General features: G+C 49.0%; 1 protein-coding gene across 1 annotated transcript in view; it reads right to left on the bottom strand.

Annotated features, from left to right (window-relative positions):
* The window catches only part of ext1a (exostosin glycosyltransferase 1a), a 34,816-nt gene that overhangs the window by 7,989 nt on the left and 7,597 nt on the right, over positions 1-19,230 (bottom strand). The window contains exons 2-3 of the mRNA XM_027012284.2: positions 1,904-1,997; positions 1,366-1,473 (exon numbers count right to left, since the gene is read on the bottom strand). Of these exons, the coding sequence (XP_026868085.2) occupies positions 1,366-1,473; positions 1,904-1,997 (202 nt within the window). The remainder of the gene's footprint in view (positions 1-1,365; positions 1,474-1,903; positions 1,998-19,230) is intronic.

The following is a 19,230-nucleotide window of genomic DNA, read 5'->3' on the forward strand; positions in this document are numbered from 1 at the left end:
TTGCATTTGATTTTAGCCAACAAACATGCGGACAGAAAGGAGAATGGGCTTGATGCAAGACTCCGAAACACTCACCCAAGTATTAGCAGAAGAGTACCGTTCTAGCCATGTAATTTTAATGATGAACTTTGTCAGAGATGATTGTTGGAATTTATTTAAATCAACACCCAATATGCCATGAACTACAATACGTAATAAAATCATACCTGTAAATAAGCAGAAATATGCTCACTACCCACCCCACTAGAAATATTTATTAGAATCTGACTCTGCATGTGCACTTAGAGATGATAACTAGCGCAGGGCAACAGATGGGTTGTTACGCTGGCTGTCCTCCAAGTCTTCAGTCTAGATTTTTGGATGACAGGCCACGCTTTAAAAATAAATAAATAAATAAAAAAGGGCAATGACATTCACACGTGTAAATACTCCAACCGGATGCACTTACACCAGCGTAACACTCCCTTCGATGCCAATGACACTGCTGTGCTAAGTCACCTGCCAACCAAGCAATAGCGGGCCAGCAGTGGTCCTGTGATCACCCCTCCTTCACTGGTCGGTTTGTGAAGTGTGGCCGGTGGCCTAACGAAGTGTGTGTGGAGTTCAGTAACACACACGGCCCACATCCCTGCTGAGTAGAACTTCCCTGTTGTTGCTCGGGGTGAGCGGTATGAGCTTAACAGCAAACACTTTCAAAAGGTTTGATCCTGGCTGGAAAAGATCTGTCACCAGCCAATTTACTCCTCAGTACCACATCTGACAGTGCAGGGCCAGGTGAGAGAGCGCAAGAACAGCCAGGGGACCGTTAAACGCAGGAAGTGGCGAGTGTGCTCGGACAGACTGCCCCTGTTCGAGCCTCGCGATGACCTCTGGCCTTGAGACGCAAGCAGGACACTTTGGTTCTCTTTCAGCATTTCGCTTCCACCACTTACGCATATTCCCTTTCCGCAGCCTGCGCTTGCGGTGTGCAGTGCCACCAATGGGCTGACTGCGCAGGTTTATGTAAAAGCCAATCAGAATTGACACTGCAATTACAAGAGAATTCTTTTAGCTAACAAGTAGAGAATTCAATAAAAGTGACCGAGTATTTTTGGAACCTGGTCCAATTCCTTATTAAATTGTGTTTCCTGGATCTTCTGGCACACAGTGATATGTGGTGATTGTTAACTGTCTGAGACGGAGCTCTAAGTTCTGGTCCAACACGCATAAAACAGGTGCTTGAAGGTCTCTACCTAAAGCTGCCAGTGGTCTAAAGGTGAGCCACTAAGGTGCGAGTCAGTATGCAACAGCAGTCAGGTCCTGGTTTGGGCCTAGTGTGCGAGTGTGTGTGTGTGTGCGCGCGCGAGTGTGCGCGAGTGTGTGTACCTGCAGGAGAAGCCTCTCGTCCCCAATGACTGCAGCAGCGCTCCAGTCGATGACCTCAGAGAAGGGGAGCTCCCAGCCATTGCTGAGCACGACGGGAATGCAGGCAGCCTGCAAGTGCACAAGGCAGCGCGTCACAGCCCTGTCTCAGGTTCAACGCGTGCACTCATCTTAAAGCTTCACGTACAAGCATAGGAATATTACTATGTGTCCCCAGGTAAACGTTTCAGCCCGCGTTAGGAAGCTGGCATGCACTGTGGAAGAGTTCCCCCACGTGGGCTGCCTGCCAGTCTTGGAGTGTGCATGTGTTCTCTGGGAGGTTGGGAGTGGGAGTGTGTGTGTGTGTGTGTGTGTGCGCGTGCGCACACACGACATAGACCTGGAAGCGGGACCAGAATGCTGCAGTGAGGAGATTTTTGCTAATTAACACAACCCGAAGCTCACAACTAAACCCCAGGGATTTAACAGCAATGGAATCTGAGCCCGTGGGGATGTGTGCAGAGGCACCGAACTGAAGGCCCTCAGCCGGGCATGGACACACCTGCAGAGCCTCCAGGAAGCGGAAGGAGCCCAGTCGCCGTCCTCTGGGCACCAGACAAAAAGTGGAGTTGTGTAGCATTTCTTTATAGTCATACCTAGAGAGAGAGAGAGCGAGAGAGAGAGCGAGAGCGAGAGAGCGAGAGAGAGCGAGAGCGAGAGCAAAACAGACACACACACACACACACGGTAAGTAAGTGAACATACACCGCCACACACGGGATATGGGTGCTCCTTGGAAGTGTCCCAGCAGACCCAGCCTGAGCTCGATGACCGTACGGACTCCCGGCCAATCACACGGCAGCTCCAGCTCCTTCACTCCTCACTACACTAAGCTGCAATGAACAGCTTTTGGCTCTTGTAAACCACAACATGCATAATATGTGCGGTCCTTTGCGGTGATTCCCTATGCTCCGATTAGCCACAGAATACAGTGCAGTGCAGCTGTGAATAGACACTACAACAGGAGACGATATTACGCCAGACCTATAAGAGCTAATAAGTGGGGGGGGGGGGGTAGGGGGTAGCTGCACATCTAATTCAAGCTCACAAATTGCTTCAGTGAGTCACGTTTGACAGTGTGAACATTGCAGTATTGAATGCTAGACCTGGAGACGAGATGCAGCTGCCCCCAGAGACCTGGGGCCTGGGAGACGAGATGCAGCTGCCCCCAGAGACCTGGGGCCTGGGAGACGAGATGCAGCTGCCCCCAGAGACCTGGGGCCTGGGAGACGAGATGCAGCTGCCCCCAGAGACCTCACTACAGCTTCAGATTAATAGCATAGCTCCATATGGGTCCAGTGGAGGCTAGTTAAGGACAAAAGGCATTTTATGGTCCAACATACAAAATAAAAAACAAAACAAAACAAAACAAAACAAAACAAAACAGCACAGAATGCAGAAACAAGAGCAAACAAGATTGCAAGAGGCGAGGCATGGTGCCTTTAAAAGCCTTTGCACCCAAGCACAGGCAGTGAAGCTGCAAAGAGCTTTTCAAAATGCCAGCACACACTCCAATGCCATGACCCCAGCGACCCTGGCTCGTTCCTCTCCCTTAGGCAAGGGAGGCGGGTAAGAAAAAAGTGAGCGTGGGGTAAAGTTTCCGTCAGCGCATGGATTAAGAGGCTGTTTGAAATTCCTAATTTAACATTCCTTCCCTCTTCCAATGCTGGGACCTGTCTGCTGGATGTTCCCAGTACCACCCACAACTCCCCACTGCTGCCATCTCCCCCTCTCTCGAGTAAGTAAATGAGGGGAGCATTCCCCACATGATCCGAAGGACTTTCCTCATCCTCCCTTTGAGGTCAAGAGGTCAGGGATCGATGAAATAACTGCAGGGTCTGCCAGAAGCACTGAAGAGCTGTCCCTCTGTTCCTGCTTCAGGCTAGCAGATCTCACGCTGATTCAGAGTCAAAGTCACAGCTTCATAGCGCCCCTGCCCCCAAAACGCTCACGTCGACGCTCGCACACGCAAGCACTCGCACTGCAGCCAGTCTTCGGTTTTAGATGAAGAGTCTTTTTCTGTGCCTCTCAAACTACCTTCTGTCGCCAAGGTCAAATTCCACTTCCCCACAACATCTCCAAGAAAAGCTAACGCATCACAACTTGGCGCCTACTGCAGCCTCTAATAAAACCCCAGAACCGGGCACAAACTCTCCTGCGCCCCAAAACCGGGCATACGCTCAATGGCTACGGCACGTTGCCTGCGGGGCTCCGTCGGGATTTGACGGTCTGGGAACGTCCTCGGGACCATCTCAGCAGTGGGCACGTGGGGGGCAGAATGGAGGCAGAAGGGAGGAGTAACGGAGCACCCAAGCAACCCGAGAAAGGGCAAAAACAAGCAGAGAAGAGATCGCAAAAAAAAGCCCAAAGTCACTTTGTTTATACTTGGCATGGTTGCCATAGCAACAGTCAGGCGTTGGCAGTGCATCATGAATCAGATTATGGGAAATGATGGCTTGGCCACTGCTAGACTCACTGCTCTCTCACGCACAGGCAACCTGTTTGTAATGACTGCGTAATTAGAACAAAATGAAACCCACACTTATCTTCTCAACAGCACTAAGACACGTACACACTCCTGTGTAAGGGGTGTACACAGTAAGCCCATAAATCTCTCTCCCAAACAGAACAGGGATCTGCCAATCATCTCATCTTTTATGACAGTTCCAAACACAAATGGTGAATATGACACGGCCTCCTGCACCATTTCCCATCCCTGCTTAAGAAAAGCACCAACGTCTACGCTGGCCCAGGCTGCTTTGGCAGCCTACACGGCATTCTGAGAGATCTGGAAGGAAAGGCCACAAGCCAACAGCGCTAAAGCAACACAGCCTTGATTCCAGCTGGAGCCTGGGCACACAGGTAGCTGGCTTCCACCGCAAATGCACCCGTCACGGCACAGCACCTGGAAGCACGCTGCAACGCCATCAGGACTGGACTGACTTCGGAGAAGAAAAAAAAAAACATTTAAAAAAAAGGAACACGCCCTCCCATGATGCACCCCTGCCCATTAGCCCCTCTGGTTATATGGATGAGAACTCACCGCAGTGTCTGGCTCTTTAAGAAACTCAAAAAATGAAGTCTCACAAGCACATGCAAACCCATGCACACAACAAAGGAGAGAACTCCAGTGCAGTGGACACGCGGGTATGGACTGATGCGACCTAGTAAATGGCCGCACTTCCATAGATACCTTATTGATTATTCCAGGCACTGTACAGGTGTTGGGTGCACTCTGTTTTGCCACTTGCAGAGTTCAGAGAAAAAAAAAAAAAAAAAAAAAAAAAAAAAAAAAACCATTTCAGGACCACATGTTCACGATGTAGATGTTTGGCTATCCAATCCGAGTCCTGGCAGCAGTCACAATTACACTATCAAAGAAAGAGAAAAAACAAAACAAAAACACACCCAGAAAGAACTTTGCAAATATCCTGAGTCTTCCTGATTAGTCCAGGGCTCAGAGAGTGGAACTGTGTCAACTAAATATATTGTTAAAAATGGACCTTAAACACAGTACATCTTGAGAAAACAATCCAGTAAGTTGACGGAAACGAGGACGTGGGATCCATTAGTCTGGAGGTCTCCTGGCCCAGCTGTCTCCAGAACCACGTTTGTGGGTCATAAGCAGTTCAAGGGTGAAATCTGGCAATTAATCATCTACTGTGTTAAGCCATCATTAATCAGGATGTCCAGGCACAAGTTAAGTTCATCCGGAACAGAAATTGGATCTCTCCGCTGTGCGACGCTCAGGCCCCAAAACGGAGAAAATCCGTTCCGGGCCAAAAATCAATATTTGACCATTCAGCTGTGAACAGCACAGCTGAATTTCCTAATGCAAAGAGCTGTGTGTGAACCTCATTTCCATAAATAAGTTTCAATCCAGGAGATTCATAAATTCACTAACTGCATTGAAGATGATACAGCCAGAGTGTTTATAGCAGAGACAGTTCTGTTAAGTCACAAATGATTTATTACTACTCATTCTGGAGACTGCCATTTTAACGCTATTTGACACGATAGTGGTATTCTCACTGAACCACTTGAGCATATACTTTTGTCATAATTAACTGCTCATCTCTCACCAACATTGGCTGCAGGGTTCCCCAAGGATTCATATTAGGACTAGCTCTGTTCTAATTATATGCATCCTCTAGGCATTACTTTCAAAAAACATCACTTAATTGTTATGTGGATGATATGCAGCTTTACCTTCCCTGTCAAATGATTTGTGTGCATTGAGGTGCCTCACTGAATGACGTGGGAATACCAAGCCTTGGATGGCAAACTCAAGTAATACCAACATCGTTATTTTTGGTGACGGCAAAGCTAGTCTGAAAACTACCATTAACAGAGAATGTCAAACCATTTTTTTTTTTACCAAAACAAATACAAAACATCTCTGTTAAGAGCAATTTTTACCAACTAAGAAAAACAGTTAAAATCAAACCATTTCTCTGCAAGAAGTAATCCATGCTTTTAGAACGTCTTGGTTAGACTACCGTAATTAATAATCAAATGGGTGTATGGGTCCAATTACAGTTGGTACAAAATGCTGCATTTAATTTCCTCACTGGCACCAGATTAAAGTAGTGGTGATGTGGTGCATTTTATGTCCCTTCATTGTCTTTTACAGGGTGCAGGTTGAAGTCCTTCTGCTTTTACAGCCTACAGTGGATGAGCTCCATCTCATCCTCCTCGGTCCTCAGTCACTGCCGACGGTTCCTTCCCTTCTGCCCCTTCCATCAGAGTCTCAAACTTTCTTACGTAGTTTACGAACAACGTGGGCTCGTTTGCGCCATGTCTCGTGCTTTTCCTGAGGTCATTTGACTCCTGACCTTCCAAACCGCGTGCGGCACTTTGGTTGGCCTCTGCCACTTCCGATGAATAAAGTTTCACTTGCTTGACGTACAACTTCAAAACCTGTCGCTTGATCTGGTCTGCAGAAGGCCGACAATTTGAGAGAAACCGCAAATGGAAGTGGCTAAAGCTTGATTAAAAAGAAATGCAGATGTGCTGAAAGAATTGTGGTTCAGAGGTGAAACCCTCTGAAAGCGATAGGCGAACACCTGAACCAGGATAAGTGCTAAAAACGTTTAACAATTGCTCAAAAAAATGTAAACCTCCTGGGTTATAAACAGCGCTCTGCTGCCTTCACAAATGCCGATGTTTACAGAAGAGCTGCCATTTGGAACCCACTTCTAACCGAGACCCTACATTATAGAACACAGATTCTTGCTTTGAGCACAAAGCACAGACCTTGCAGTGGAGAGCAGCAAGATCATTGGCTGAGCAGATGCACAACACAGACGACGGCTTCTTTTCACAAGCTGGAAGCAGCTCCGCTGAATTTTTGCATTGTAACAACGTCCTAAGAGCTGAAGACAAAAACCAAGAGCCCACTTCTTACTGACGTCTCCATATTCGCTGCGTTTTGTCTGCTTTCTGAGAGTTTCTGAGAACGTGCGCTGCCTTTTCTTCCTCGCGCTTTCAGACGGAACGCACCGGAGTGTCGCGTCAGTGCAAGCGCCCTGCGAGGGTGAGGGAAGCACCCTGGCGAGAGCAGCAGGCCACGAGCGCTCCCATCTTAATTAGAAGCTCCGGCAGTGAGCCGAGCGTGGGAGAGAAGGAAGTGAGGACTCGATGACCCCTGCAGCTGGAGGATGAGTGTGTGCCCCGGGGGGGGGGGGGGGTTGTGGTTGAGAGGGCCAGGTCACCGGGACTGCCTAATGAGCTCAGTAGACCCGGCGGACCATCGAGCTTCGGTAATGGGCCACGGCTGTGCAGGGGCGGTTAGGGAACGCGGCATGGAGGGATTGATTATGCACCTGGAACGTCGGCCATTTCAGGACCATGTGGGCAAGCGTGGCCAAGCATTTCAATAAAGGTTTTGGCCTTCAGAATGTGTTTGAGAGAGAGAGAGAGAGAGAGAGAGAGAGAGAGGACAGTAGAAGACATGAGTTTCGAACAATGTCATGACCCATGCTGCCTCACACCATCTGGTTGCCTCAGACTCCCCAGCACAGTGGAAGGCTGACGCTTGCATGATCTCGTAGGTTGGAAGAGACCAGTGTGAGCTCAGGCATCACCAGCCTGTGCGCACGTGCCGCTTTCCCTGCTGCTTGTTCCGAGCTTTTTTGGGTCTCCGTTTTCCAGCAAAAACCAAAGAAAACCTTCATCGGAACAAATCACTGATGTCTGCAGGCTTGACATTTTATAGCCCACATCCAGGAACAACATGGAGAACGACGTGCGTTTGAGAGCTGAACAAGAAAAGCCGACCTGGTCCACACTGAATTCCGGAACCCTAGGAGACATGGCGTTTGCATATACGAGAGGCACGTCAGAATATTGCACTCATACGCCTTGCGGCATTCCCAAAAAAAACCCCTCTCTGGCTTTGTGCCTCTTTCTGTTTAAACAGCCTCATTCCACTTCAGCGTGCCGGGGGTGGGGGTGTTTCACAAAAATTTGCTCTTTCACATAGAGGGGCTAAGGTCTCTCCACAGGACGCACCTTTAGGGCAATCCTGCTACAAGTCACACCGTTTCCCCAAGGGTAACGGGAACAAAGAAGAGAATGCTAGAATGCTGCGGAGCCTTTTCCGACCAACAGACGAGCAGTCACCAATCAGACGGCCCCGCGTGCAAGCCAACAAGCATTTCTGAAGCTCCCCCAGGCCTGTTCCTGAGGCTGACACGGTCACAGTAGTATGTGATCTATACCAAGACTCAAGTGATCCTAAAAAGAACCCACTTTGAGTTCAACCGCAACATTCACTCAAACAAAGCGATAGGGTGTGTTATACCACAGCCTGCTCTTTGAGATGTCCTCACACTGAGCCTGACTGTGTGTGTGTGTGTGTTGCCAGTCGCTGGCAGACAGCTCCACGTTGCTAAGAACGTGAGACCGAGCCAAAGGAATGTCTGCCTCAAAGGGAGACACTGAAAGTGCGTGTCATCGGTGAGGCCGTGAGCCGGCAGCCACGCTCTCCCCCAGAGACACTACAGGGACAGCTTTACCTCTGAGGCCCCTACAGCCTGGAAACTGTAAAATCTGCTATTCAATTGAGTGGTTCAATGATTGTGTGCGCACGTGCGTGCGTGTTGTAGTAAAGTACACAGTTTCCAGGGAAACAGAACATTTCGCACATCTGGAAGGAAAGAAGGACCTCTGTCCAAAAGTTCTGTTTACAATTTATATTTTGAATACACCCCCTGCCATTCTATGTATACATCTATACACACACACACACACACACACTTTTTTAAAACTAATTTCCAACTGTCCACATCCAACGAAGCATTACAGTAGCTTCTAAAAACTAAATAAATGTAAGCACTAAAGAAGAGACGGCCTGGACGTGACAACCCAATGTTGGATCTCTGGAATTTTTATCAACCTGTTGAAAAGGTATTCATGTATACAGCGCTATTAAACTGCTCCAACAAAAGCCCACTGAAACAGCCCCACAAACCCCTACACTGCTGAAGGAGATGAAACCCTTTAATCTATCCTTGTCGTCATGCCACATGCCCAAACAATGGGGCAAAAGGAATTTCAGCAGGACGCCATCCCCCAACAGAGCTCTTTAGGATGCGTGGGCAGTCTGGCTCTAGAGTCCGACATTCCACACTTCTTGTTTAGCCGACAACCAGTCCTCTGGAAGCTCGGGTCATCATAATAGGAAAAAAAACACTGTTATCCAGCCTTCTTTTCCTGTTTAGTGTCCTGGCCATCATCATCCTCATCATCCAGTCACACCATTAATGGGTAAGGAGGGGTCATTTTTCCTGTGGAATATCTGACAACTGAATGCGGGAGGGTGATTGAGTGAAAACACGGGAAATGGAGGCAGTCTGGGATGTGACTACTTTTCAACTGCAAACTAAAAGGTTGGGGGGGGGGGGAAGAGAAACATGTACATTGCGTTTTTGAACGGACTCGCGCTGCAAAAACAACTTCTGCAAAATTCAAAGACAGTACACGAATATTCTTAAGCCAAGCAGTGGGTCATTCACACCAGCTGTCGAATGCCATTTTTACCTACACGCGCGCGCACACACAACCACACGTATCTGTTAAAACAAGAACCAGGGTGCCAAGTTGTGTGCTTAATTAGTTATTGCTCCAACAAATTAAAAGGAGCCATCAAAGAGCTCCAATGAAGAGGAATGGTCCCAGGTTCCTGACACGCTGAAGAGTTCAAAAGGAAGATTCATGAAACATTGAGAGGATCTCAGTACGGAGGCTCCCCCTGCCTCGCATTTGACCCTGGGTTCATTTATCTAATTGCTGAACAAAGGAGTCCCAGTTATCTCTCTTTCAGCACCCCCCATTCATCACTCATTCCTTTCTTTCATTTGTCTCCTTCTCTGCGGCAGTTTCAAGCCTGAAGATGGCAAAAATGTAACGCGTCCCCTCATGCATGTGCGAAGGGAAATACAGGAGGTCGGTTTGAAGGCAGGCATGAAATGAGGTGACGTGTCGTGTACACAGGGATCGCTTGCTAAAACCTCTGCGCACGTAAACAGGCAGAGAGAGAAAGATATCTATATCTATATATATATATCCTCTCATTATATCTATCTATCTATCTATCTATATATATAAAATGTGTGTGTGCGTGCGTGCGTGCGTATGAAGGTCACATTGTCGGGACCTCCTTAGTCAAACCTATGATCGCTACTCTGGCAAAACCTCAGTCCTTCTCCCCAAGTCAAAAGAAAAGCTTTATGACATCAATAGATGGGACAGGGAAGTCCTGTCCGTAAAAGAGGACGAATGGCTTGGAGAAGCCTAATCCAGAGTGCCTTGGCTGGGAGAAATCTCAGTAACTCTAGCTGTGCTTCCTGAAAGAGATACAGTACTCTGGACAGATAATTACATACTAGGAATTCGTCTGTTGCCGGGCCAGGACGGTTACAGGGAATGAGCCAATGTCAGCCGGGGAGACGTGGGAAAGGTGGGAGAGACGCGTTTCCATGGGCTTCTCCCACGGAACCGTGTGCCCCATGACGCAGTTCCTAATGCAAATTGTCTCATTTTTAAATGCATATTCAAATGATCAAGAATTTCCTACATGGGGAAATAAACATGCAATGCAGCCATCGCATGCTTCAAACAAATATTTCAGCCAAAACGTTCCTAAACGTTATTAAAGTTGCAAGTGGGACGGTGGGAGTTCCATGTGGAATTCCAGTTCTGAGTGGGATAGAAACCCGAGCCCAAGATGGGTGGAACTCCATACCCGGCAAATCTGGCATGTTCCTCTGCTCTTATGCAAGCCCTAAGGAATGCTGGGTCCAGACGGGGGGTGGGGGGGGGAAACAAACAAACAAACAAACAAACAAAAAAAAAAAAAAAAAAAAGTCTTCAGTGGACAAAAGCTGATTTGGTCAGAATTGTTTTGAGCACGCTCAGGCTACAGTGGTGGTTTTAGTCTCCAAACGCGTCCCTCGTAATAACTCATGACAAAGAAAACACGGATGACCGCACCACCACACAAGCTCGGACATGTGAATATCGATCAGTTCCCTCAGGTTGTTGTCTCTCTGGAACTCAGAGAGAGAGAGAGAGAGAGAGAGAGAGAGAAACCTGAGGATGGAGAAAGACCCCCTGAACAAAGGAACAGCTGGGCACCCAAGACCAGGTGTGCTGGGCCCAAAGAGCAGAGCAGCAGTCCAGGCTGGATCTGCCCGTCAACAACACAGTCAAACGAACCTGAACTAAAATACAGGAACTCCTTACTGTTCTGCAAGGACGCAAGCATGCAGGGTTACACCTGAGCGCTCGCGCGCGTGGCCGTGTAACTCCGCCCGGCCCCTGTTCGAGACAAAAGGTGCACTACATTAAGAAAGTAAAGTCCGAGGAATGCGGTCTGCAATCGCCCGGGGTCAGGGCGAGGGCGTCAACGAGGAAGGACAGGAACAATAAACTTCATACTGAGTGAGAAATGACCGTGCTGGCCAGCCAAGATAAACGCCCCAGGTACTCGAGACCCGGGGGGGGGGGGGAAATCTTCGTCCAGACATGTGAATTCCAGCAGAGAGGAGGGGGTGTTGCAGGCCAGCTCAAATGGAAAACCCAGGGGCCAAAGCCAGAGTTCCAGTGAAAAGGAGGTGGAGTTCTCCTGGGACTGGAAAATAAAGATCCGGCAAGACTTTAAATTGCTTTCGATTCCGTCCACGCCCCTAAATGCAATGCGAAATCCGAGACATCCAATTTCCAATTCTGCCCGTGCGGCGCCACATGTACAAAAAACCACCAGGGCCCCGGAGTCGAAATCAGCCGACGCAAGCCCGTGGAGCGAGCCTGGTTAACGCGTTCCCAGGCCAGCACCACGGGGCAGGTAATTAGGCGAGCAGCGGGGAAGGATGAAAGAACAGCTTCCCCGTCAAGCTCCTGGGTTACAAGATCACGTGTGTGTTCGGGGGGGGGGGTGTCAAAAGTTTGGCAGAGGCGGCGAGAGGAGAGCTGCATTTTTCGCCAGGCGCAGCCGGTTGGGCGGGAAAGGAAGCCTCGGGGTGCCTACAGCCTGCCGCCAGCTTGAGAGCACCCCACTCTGCTTACTCAGTTGCGTAAATTAGCATACCTTCACCCCAGTGCCTTTAAAATGTGCGGAACACTGAAGACCAAGGAGCAGGACGAGAAGGAAAGGAATATAAAGATTGAGCTGGAAATGACTCGGGGAACAGTGAGGGTTCCTCCCTGTTGTGACGCTATTAGAAACCAGACAGTCTACCACGTGACGGAGAGCAAGACAATCTATAAACAAAACCTGGAAGCATTATGATGACAAACTGCCCAATTATGGAACCTGAAGAGTGAAAAACAGCAGGATCTTATGTCTCATGTACTCTAATGTGCTCTTTTCGTTTGGAAAGATGCCGCCATGACCAAGACGCGGTACATGACAGAAGACAGAAGCACCGTGCTCTGGAACGGAGCTGATCACCAGCAAACGCATGGTCAAAGGTCAACACAAGTCCTTTCAAGAAGAACAAACACAAAACCACACATCCTTCCACAGATGAGCTGAGAACCTTTCCAGACCATCACGAATGCCAGAGACTTCATGACTGAAAAGCACAAGGGAAACCTGCACCCCCACACAGACGATACGGCAAGTCCCCTCATGCCGCAGTGACCTCGCAGCCGGCGTGAAGTGGGCCGCGGGCTGCTTTTAACTTAACCAGCCCACCCACGAGCCCCGCCGAGTGCAGGTAACCCGAACTGTGGACGTGGCAGCTCTGTGCTGAAGCAGTGGGAACACGAGAAGGCAGGAATGGGGCCCGTCTCCGGGTCTCGGCTTATGGAGCGGAGGATCCTAGTCGGAGGGGGTCAGCGCGAGAGCTAGAGAGATGGAGCGCCTGTCCGCTCTTCTGAAAGGTTTCGCCTTGCCACGAGTCAGGCCTGATGGAGCGCGAGGCACTGATGGAGAGGTTTAACACACTCCACCAACTCCAAAGCAGCTGAAGCAGATACAAGTGGGACCGCATGTAGGTTTGGTGCAGACATGTAGCTTCTCAAAGAGGAAATGTTTCTTAAAAATTACAAAAAAAATGACCAATAGAAAGTATAGAAACATTAGTATAATACTGCCCAGTAGATTAGGTTGGTGTCTTAATTTAAAAAATCTGAAACAGGCAGTGATTGTAGCAGTTACTGGCTATTTTGAGAGTCTTGAATAAACCCACTGTAGATGGAACCCCCCCAAAATGTTCCAATACCACACAACTATAAAGCCTTTAAAAACTACAAACCAGAAAGTGCAGTGACCATGAATATAGAGCAATTTATTAGAACTGGCAGAAATGGTGACATTCCAGCCTCGAGACCGCTTTACTGCTTGGCTTGTCCCTGGTGCAAATGCAAAACACAGAGGAAGGAAGTTATTTGCCCGTTATAAAAGTCACTCCTGCCTGAAATGAGCATATGGGGTTCCAACGTTGAATACATACATACGGCCCAAAATGCACGTCAGGAACAAACCACCGCACAAATGAACGCCGATTAGGTACGTGGGGATTCGTGTCTTTTTTGTAGGAAACTAGACTGAAGAATTAAAACGTATTAGTGTTTTATAATGGCATTCTAGAGCCTAATCAAGCAGCCTGACTGCTGCAGCCAGTAATCCCTGGGAGGCCGGTTCAGTGAGGCAGGGAGCATCCGGACTACGGGCCAGGATTTCCCAGCAGTTTTAGCTCTGCCTGACCCACCTGCCTGAGGCTTTTCGGGTCAGTTTTGCTGCACCGGTGATCCGACTGCGAACGCCCTGCCGTAAAACAAGGGAAAAAGAACAAGGAGGAGGATGGTGACCTGCTGCCGTGCGTTGACCGGTCCTGGGTGCGAGGAGGGCTCGCGGCATTCCGTGTGAAAAACGTCATCTGCTCTGCCCAGCCGACGGCTACAAATCCTTCGGTCTGGCATCCAGGCGCTGGAGGAGCTGGCTGATGGAATGAGGAGCGTGCACGTGTGCTGGCTTGTGTGCTGCTGGGAACTCTGGGACGAGGAGCTGCAGACATTCCATTAGGCATTAGGACAGGGGTTTTGGCAGGCGCTTCAAACTGCAGAAGTTACATAACACCGCAACATTAATGCATAATGCAATGTTCTAAGCAAAGGTCCATGCTTCAATTTTGTGCAACTGTATTTTATACAGACGCAACGCGCAAGAATTTAAATGTGTGGCCTGCAGATATTAACGGAAACGGCAGGGATTACGGCCCTGAGGATTTATAGTCGTATCTTATGACTGCAAATACGCGCGTGTGTTTATCTGTCGGCCATGTTCGGGGTTCTCCAGAGTCCTGACCTGTGCAGCTCTAGGTGACTAATAGTTTCCGAAGGATGGGGGAAGCACCTACTACGTGTTCCCAGAGATCCCCTCTCGAAAACAACCGTTCTCCATGATGAATGGCCAAAAGGAAGCCATATGCCACGCGCACAATTCCCAGGAAGCCAAAGCCGATTCCCCGGATGCTCCCACCGGCTGTGTGTAGGCACCGAGCGCACCCTTTGCCATCAGGAGTGTCAAACTCCAGCCTTTGGCGTTCGCCTCGCTTTCTTCAATCTATTTCAGGTTACCAGGCCAATTAGGGACCCCTTAGGTAGCTGAGACAGAGAAGTCAGTGTGTTGCAACTGTGCACTCATATGATGTCTTGCTGAAATAATGCCTCCATAGTTGCACCATCCCCGCCCAAACACTCCCCCTCATGGGCTTTGTGGAGAGCCGATTGGTGCTAGAGAAGTCTCGGATATTGGTGCGTGACCAGACCATGCACGAGCTGAGGATGGACGCAGCAACTCGAAAACTTAGGTTCTTTTCCCAGCAGAGGCCGACCGGTTTCAAGGTTTCTTCTTCATGATTCGGGATGCAGACGTACCCTGGGTGCCCTGGGGAAGCAATTTGGGTCCCCCTGAATAGGACCAGGTCCTCTTAAATGACAGCTGAACTGAAATGAAATGGAGTCGTGAAATATTGCGAGAAAACACGCGAGACAGAAAGCAAGGCAGGCTTCGCGGAGTGGGCCGCAGAGCATCGTGTGGGAGGGGTCTTTCGTCATAGAGCTCACAGCACAGGGAAAACGTACAGCCCTGATAAGAGCACTGCATTCAGTGACTTCTGCTGCATGGATAGTTCACAAATAAATGGAGAAAAATGGATCATAGCAGCAACAAAATACAAATATTTGGATAGGTTTGGTACTACGCACATTAAAGCACACAACTGCTCAGGAAGTTCTCTCCGCTCCGGCACACGCGAATTCACTCGAAGGGCTTGATTACATACTCGTGGCGGTAAATGCCGTGACCATCAGAAAGGGACACGCATCCAAACATGGCTAACGACGACTGAAGGCTACCGCAAAGCCGTAAGCGTGAACTCACGTCAAGCTCATGAACTGGCTTGCGGCGGCTTCCACGTCCTCTTAACCACATCAGCATTTCCGTGTGAATGCACAGCACTGCCACGTTCGACTTTATTTACGTGCTGTGGAAATGCGAACAGTGAGCTTCTTTGCGCAAGGCCGAGCAAATCCAACGGTGGTTCGACTGTGGAGACATAACACATGTAAGTGATGCGTTACTGTTGAGCTGTGGGTCTGAATCCGGCCTCGCCTTTAACACTGATCACTTAAACACTCATCAGCAATGGTCCCCTTAATAACCAAGATCACCAACCGTCCGCTTTATCCACACGTGCACGCACATCTTGGCTTAAACATTAAGAGTCAAAAACATTCCAGATCTCTCAAACTGAACCAAACAACCCTCATCACGTTTTTTCATGGAGTTTTGAAGACGTCTGGCCCCGATCATCAACCATCGTTCCATCCCTCATGCAGCATCAGAAGGGTGCAATTGCTGTGGAAACAATTGCTGTGGCAACAGTCATCCGATTTTTTTTTTCCCCCTTTCTTTCAATTTTTTTGGACCATTCTGCTCACAATGACTGTATTTTCGGAGATCCAGGCTGCTTATGCAGGCTGTTCCCCTCCACACGGCTCATCACTGGAAGCAAATGCGCTTGTTAAGCTAAAGGCATACAAATGGAGCCATAGTCTCTCGAAATCCAGATGGTCGGACACATCTGTAGCACTGGCAATAAAAGTTTGTTTTACTGTGGCACTACAGCCATTTCAAAAGGGAAAGGCTAACTAATGAGTTTGCACAGAAAAAACTGCAATGGTGTCTTTACTTGAAGTCAATACAAGTATAAAATTTAATTTAAACTGTTTAGCAGCTGTACAGAAACACAAATAAATATTAGACATCGATTTAATGCAATAAATAAATAAATAAATCTGTGGAACTTGGATGTGAGTGGACCTCAAGGCGGTTATAGGGGAAAGTCCAGACATCGTCAGCATAGATGAAACACGGAATGGGAAACATCTGGAAGGTTTTTAGTTACACATGTCGACTAACGCTACCTTTCCAAAGAGCCAGAGAACACAGCACGAACCAAAGCTGAAGCCCAGCGAAGGGAAGCTGAAAAAGTGCGCTGCATCTCAGGCCCAACCAGGTGAAAGGGCTTTTACCACACCCACATTTCCATTCACAGCTGCCTGGATTACAGCCAGAGACAGCCATTTCAGTTTCGGTTGTTTCTTTTGACTTTCCATTGGTTAAAGCTGTGGCAGTAGACACATGTCAGACTGTTGAAGGCTGCTCCCTTCGTGGAATTATTTTTACCGGTTCTGTAGCTCGGGACACGCTATGACAATTCCCACACCAGAACCAGAACCACATGCACTCATGGGTTGAGGAATCCAGAGCTGACAGGTCCTGTTTCCAGTAAAGAGACGGGGGAGCGTGCTGTATCTTATGTGACTCGATATGATTCTAGCAGCCAACCCACGCAGCAAAGAACAAAGAAAACAGGCTGTCAATCTCAAAGCGGCAGCTTTTAAAAGCAGTCCGCCACACGGCACTACCTTGGCCAAGTCTGCGCTTTTCCCTGATGAGCTCACTCACGGGCAGCGGCCGTGCTGTGGCCTCTACCGAGAGGAGACGCCCCGTCAAAGCCCGTCGACAAGCTGCCAGGGAGCAGAGGAGAGGCGGTCGGCGCCAGCCAGAGGGGCATCGCATGGCGGTCGTAAACCCGCGAACCCCTAGCGGCTTTCCAATTAAGAAGCACTGCTGGGGAACGGGGCAGGACCAAGCGCACACACGTCCGTGTGACGCGCATGCCGGATGACATCACACCCCGTGGAATGTGATGCTTTTTTTAGCGTGCTTTTGATCTCCGTGATGCAAGGCTCTCCATCATCCCACACACACACACACGCGCACACACACGCGCACACACACACGCAGGAGAGTGATGGGGGTGGGTGTGTGGGTGGACGAGAGAACAAGAGACTGGCAGGAAAAGCAACGTCAACGCGACGCGAGTGTAGATTTGAAACACCTTTTGCAGACTCGACAATGGATCACAAAATTCAGTGTTGGATACAGCAGCAGGGAATCAATCATCCCAGTGGAGAGGCACTGCAGGGAGAGGGGAGGCACCTTAGGGAGGTGCTTCAGTAGAGGGGAGGTGCTTCAGTAGAGGGGAGGTGCTTCAACAGCCTCCACAATGGGAGCAAAATCTGGTCCCATTTCGTAGCTGAAAACTGCCCAGTGCAAGTTCTGGTCTTTGGTGCAATCACTACTGAAAACCTTCCTCAAAAGTCCTTGGTGATTGTAAAAACATTCCGTAAATAAAATATGAAGCCTTGCACCCACACATTAAATATAATGAAGATGATACTGTAAAGTACAGGGGTCAAACTCAGGACCTGGAAGGATGCAGAACAATACACACACACACACACACACACACACACACACACACACACACACACACACACACACACACACACACACAAAATCAACTTGGAGGGCTTGGTAATCAGATGGTGATTTGACAGGGCAGTGGCCCTCTTCGCAGGGATGGCCTTAATAAGAAAACAAGCAATTACAGAAAGCTACTGGCGTTCATTTACTCTTAGCCGTACTAGCAAGTCTTTGGTAAAGTTCTCCTTTCTGCTCATATTAAAGTGATCCTGCACTGACTGACATGAACCTACTGAGCATGTGGCACACAGAAGTGCAGAAATGGAGACAGTTTGCACGCTACAAACTTAGCAAATGACTTTTTAAGCCATTTTTAGCTGTCACCTTAGCAATACTGACAGATAGCTTCAGGTTTGATGGTTATGCAATTTTTTTCTGCTGAAGATGCCGTTATATGATGTGATGATGTTTTTTGTTGGTACTTTGTGTGTGTGTGTGAGAGAGAGAGAATGCACACAGGCACTCACCTTGACTGCCCTCACACGACCCGCCCCATTCTTTGAGCCGGCTCAGACCCTTCTCAGAACGGCCTGAGCGCGCAGTGTCTACTGTACGTTGCGCTCGACTTCACCTCGCCTCACTCTGATGCCCGCAGACAGGCTTGTCTACACGAACTCAGCGGCCGCAAGCCGGGTCCAAACACGCCGCCGCAAACTCGGGATAGTTTATACATGCTCCGCTGGAGGACTGAGGGAGAACCCCCAACGCGAGCAAGATCAAGACAAGCTCCAGGAAACGCTACTGCAGTCGTCCGTGGCGGTGTGGCGCGGCGCGGCCCGACTCGAGCCCCTAGATGTGGCTCCCTTTCCCCTCTTCCTTCCTGTGGTTCAAGGGACCGCTAGGGAAGGCCTTGCAGGAAGGGAAGCAAAAAGCTGCAGCACAACCTCCGACGAGCTGGTTAAGTGTTCCTGCCGCACGGAGGGCCGCACTGGCGAGGGTTGGTCTCGCCCAGGTTGGCAGGGTCCTTCGCAGTGACATCGCAGCACGAGGGCAGACGAGAATGGAGCAGGTCTCCACTTCTGTGCTCCGATTCGTCAAGGTCGTGTGGGGGAAATCTCAGTTGGGACAGGAAGTGGAATGAATGGTCACCGATACTCAATCCTGGCCCCTGGAACCAAGCCCGGCCCAGGGTTTCATAATCACTGGGTAATTATTTATACTGACTGGCCACTGTGTCATTGCACCTGACCTGAAGGTGAAAGGTCTGCACGAACCTTTCAGAGACACAGAGATACAAAAGGCACCTCAGTACATATCTGCTAATCTTTGCAACCCAACCCTAACTAATCAGAATTTCATATTTAATTTGATTCATGACAAATTAAGAATCACCAACATACTTTTATTGCTGCAGTAACGAGGGCATTTAGCTAAATATGCGTTACACCAATTTAGATCGGACACGCTGCTTCACGAAACGGGCATAACCGTGACTGTGAAGTACCTAAAACCATAATGATTGCCACTGTGATGCAGACATTCAC

The sequence above is a fragment of the Electrophorus electricus genome, chromosome 5, assembly GCF_013358815.1.
Source record: "Electrophorus electricus isolate fEleEle1 chromosome 5, fEleEle1.pri, whole genome shotgun sequence".
Taxonomy (NCBI): domain Eukaryota; kingdom Metazoa; phylum Chordata; class Actinopteri; order Gymnotiformes; family Gymnotidae; genus Electrophorus; species Electrophorus electricus.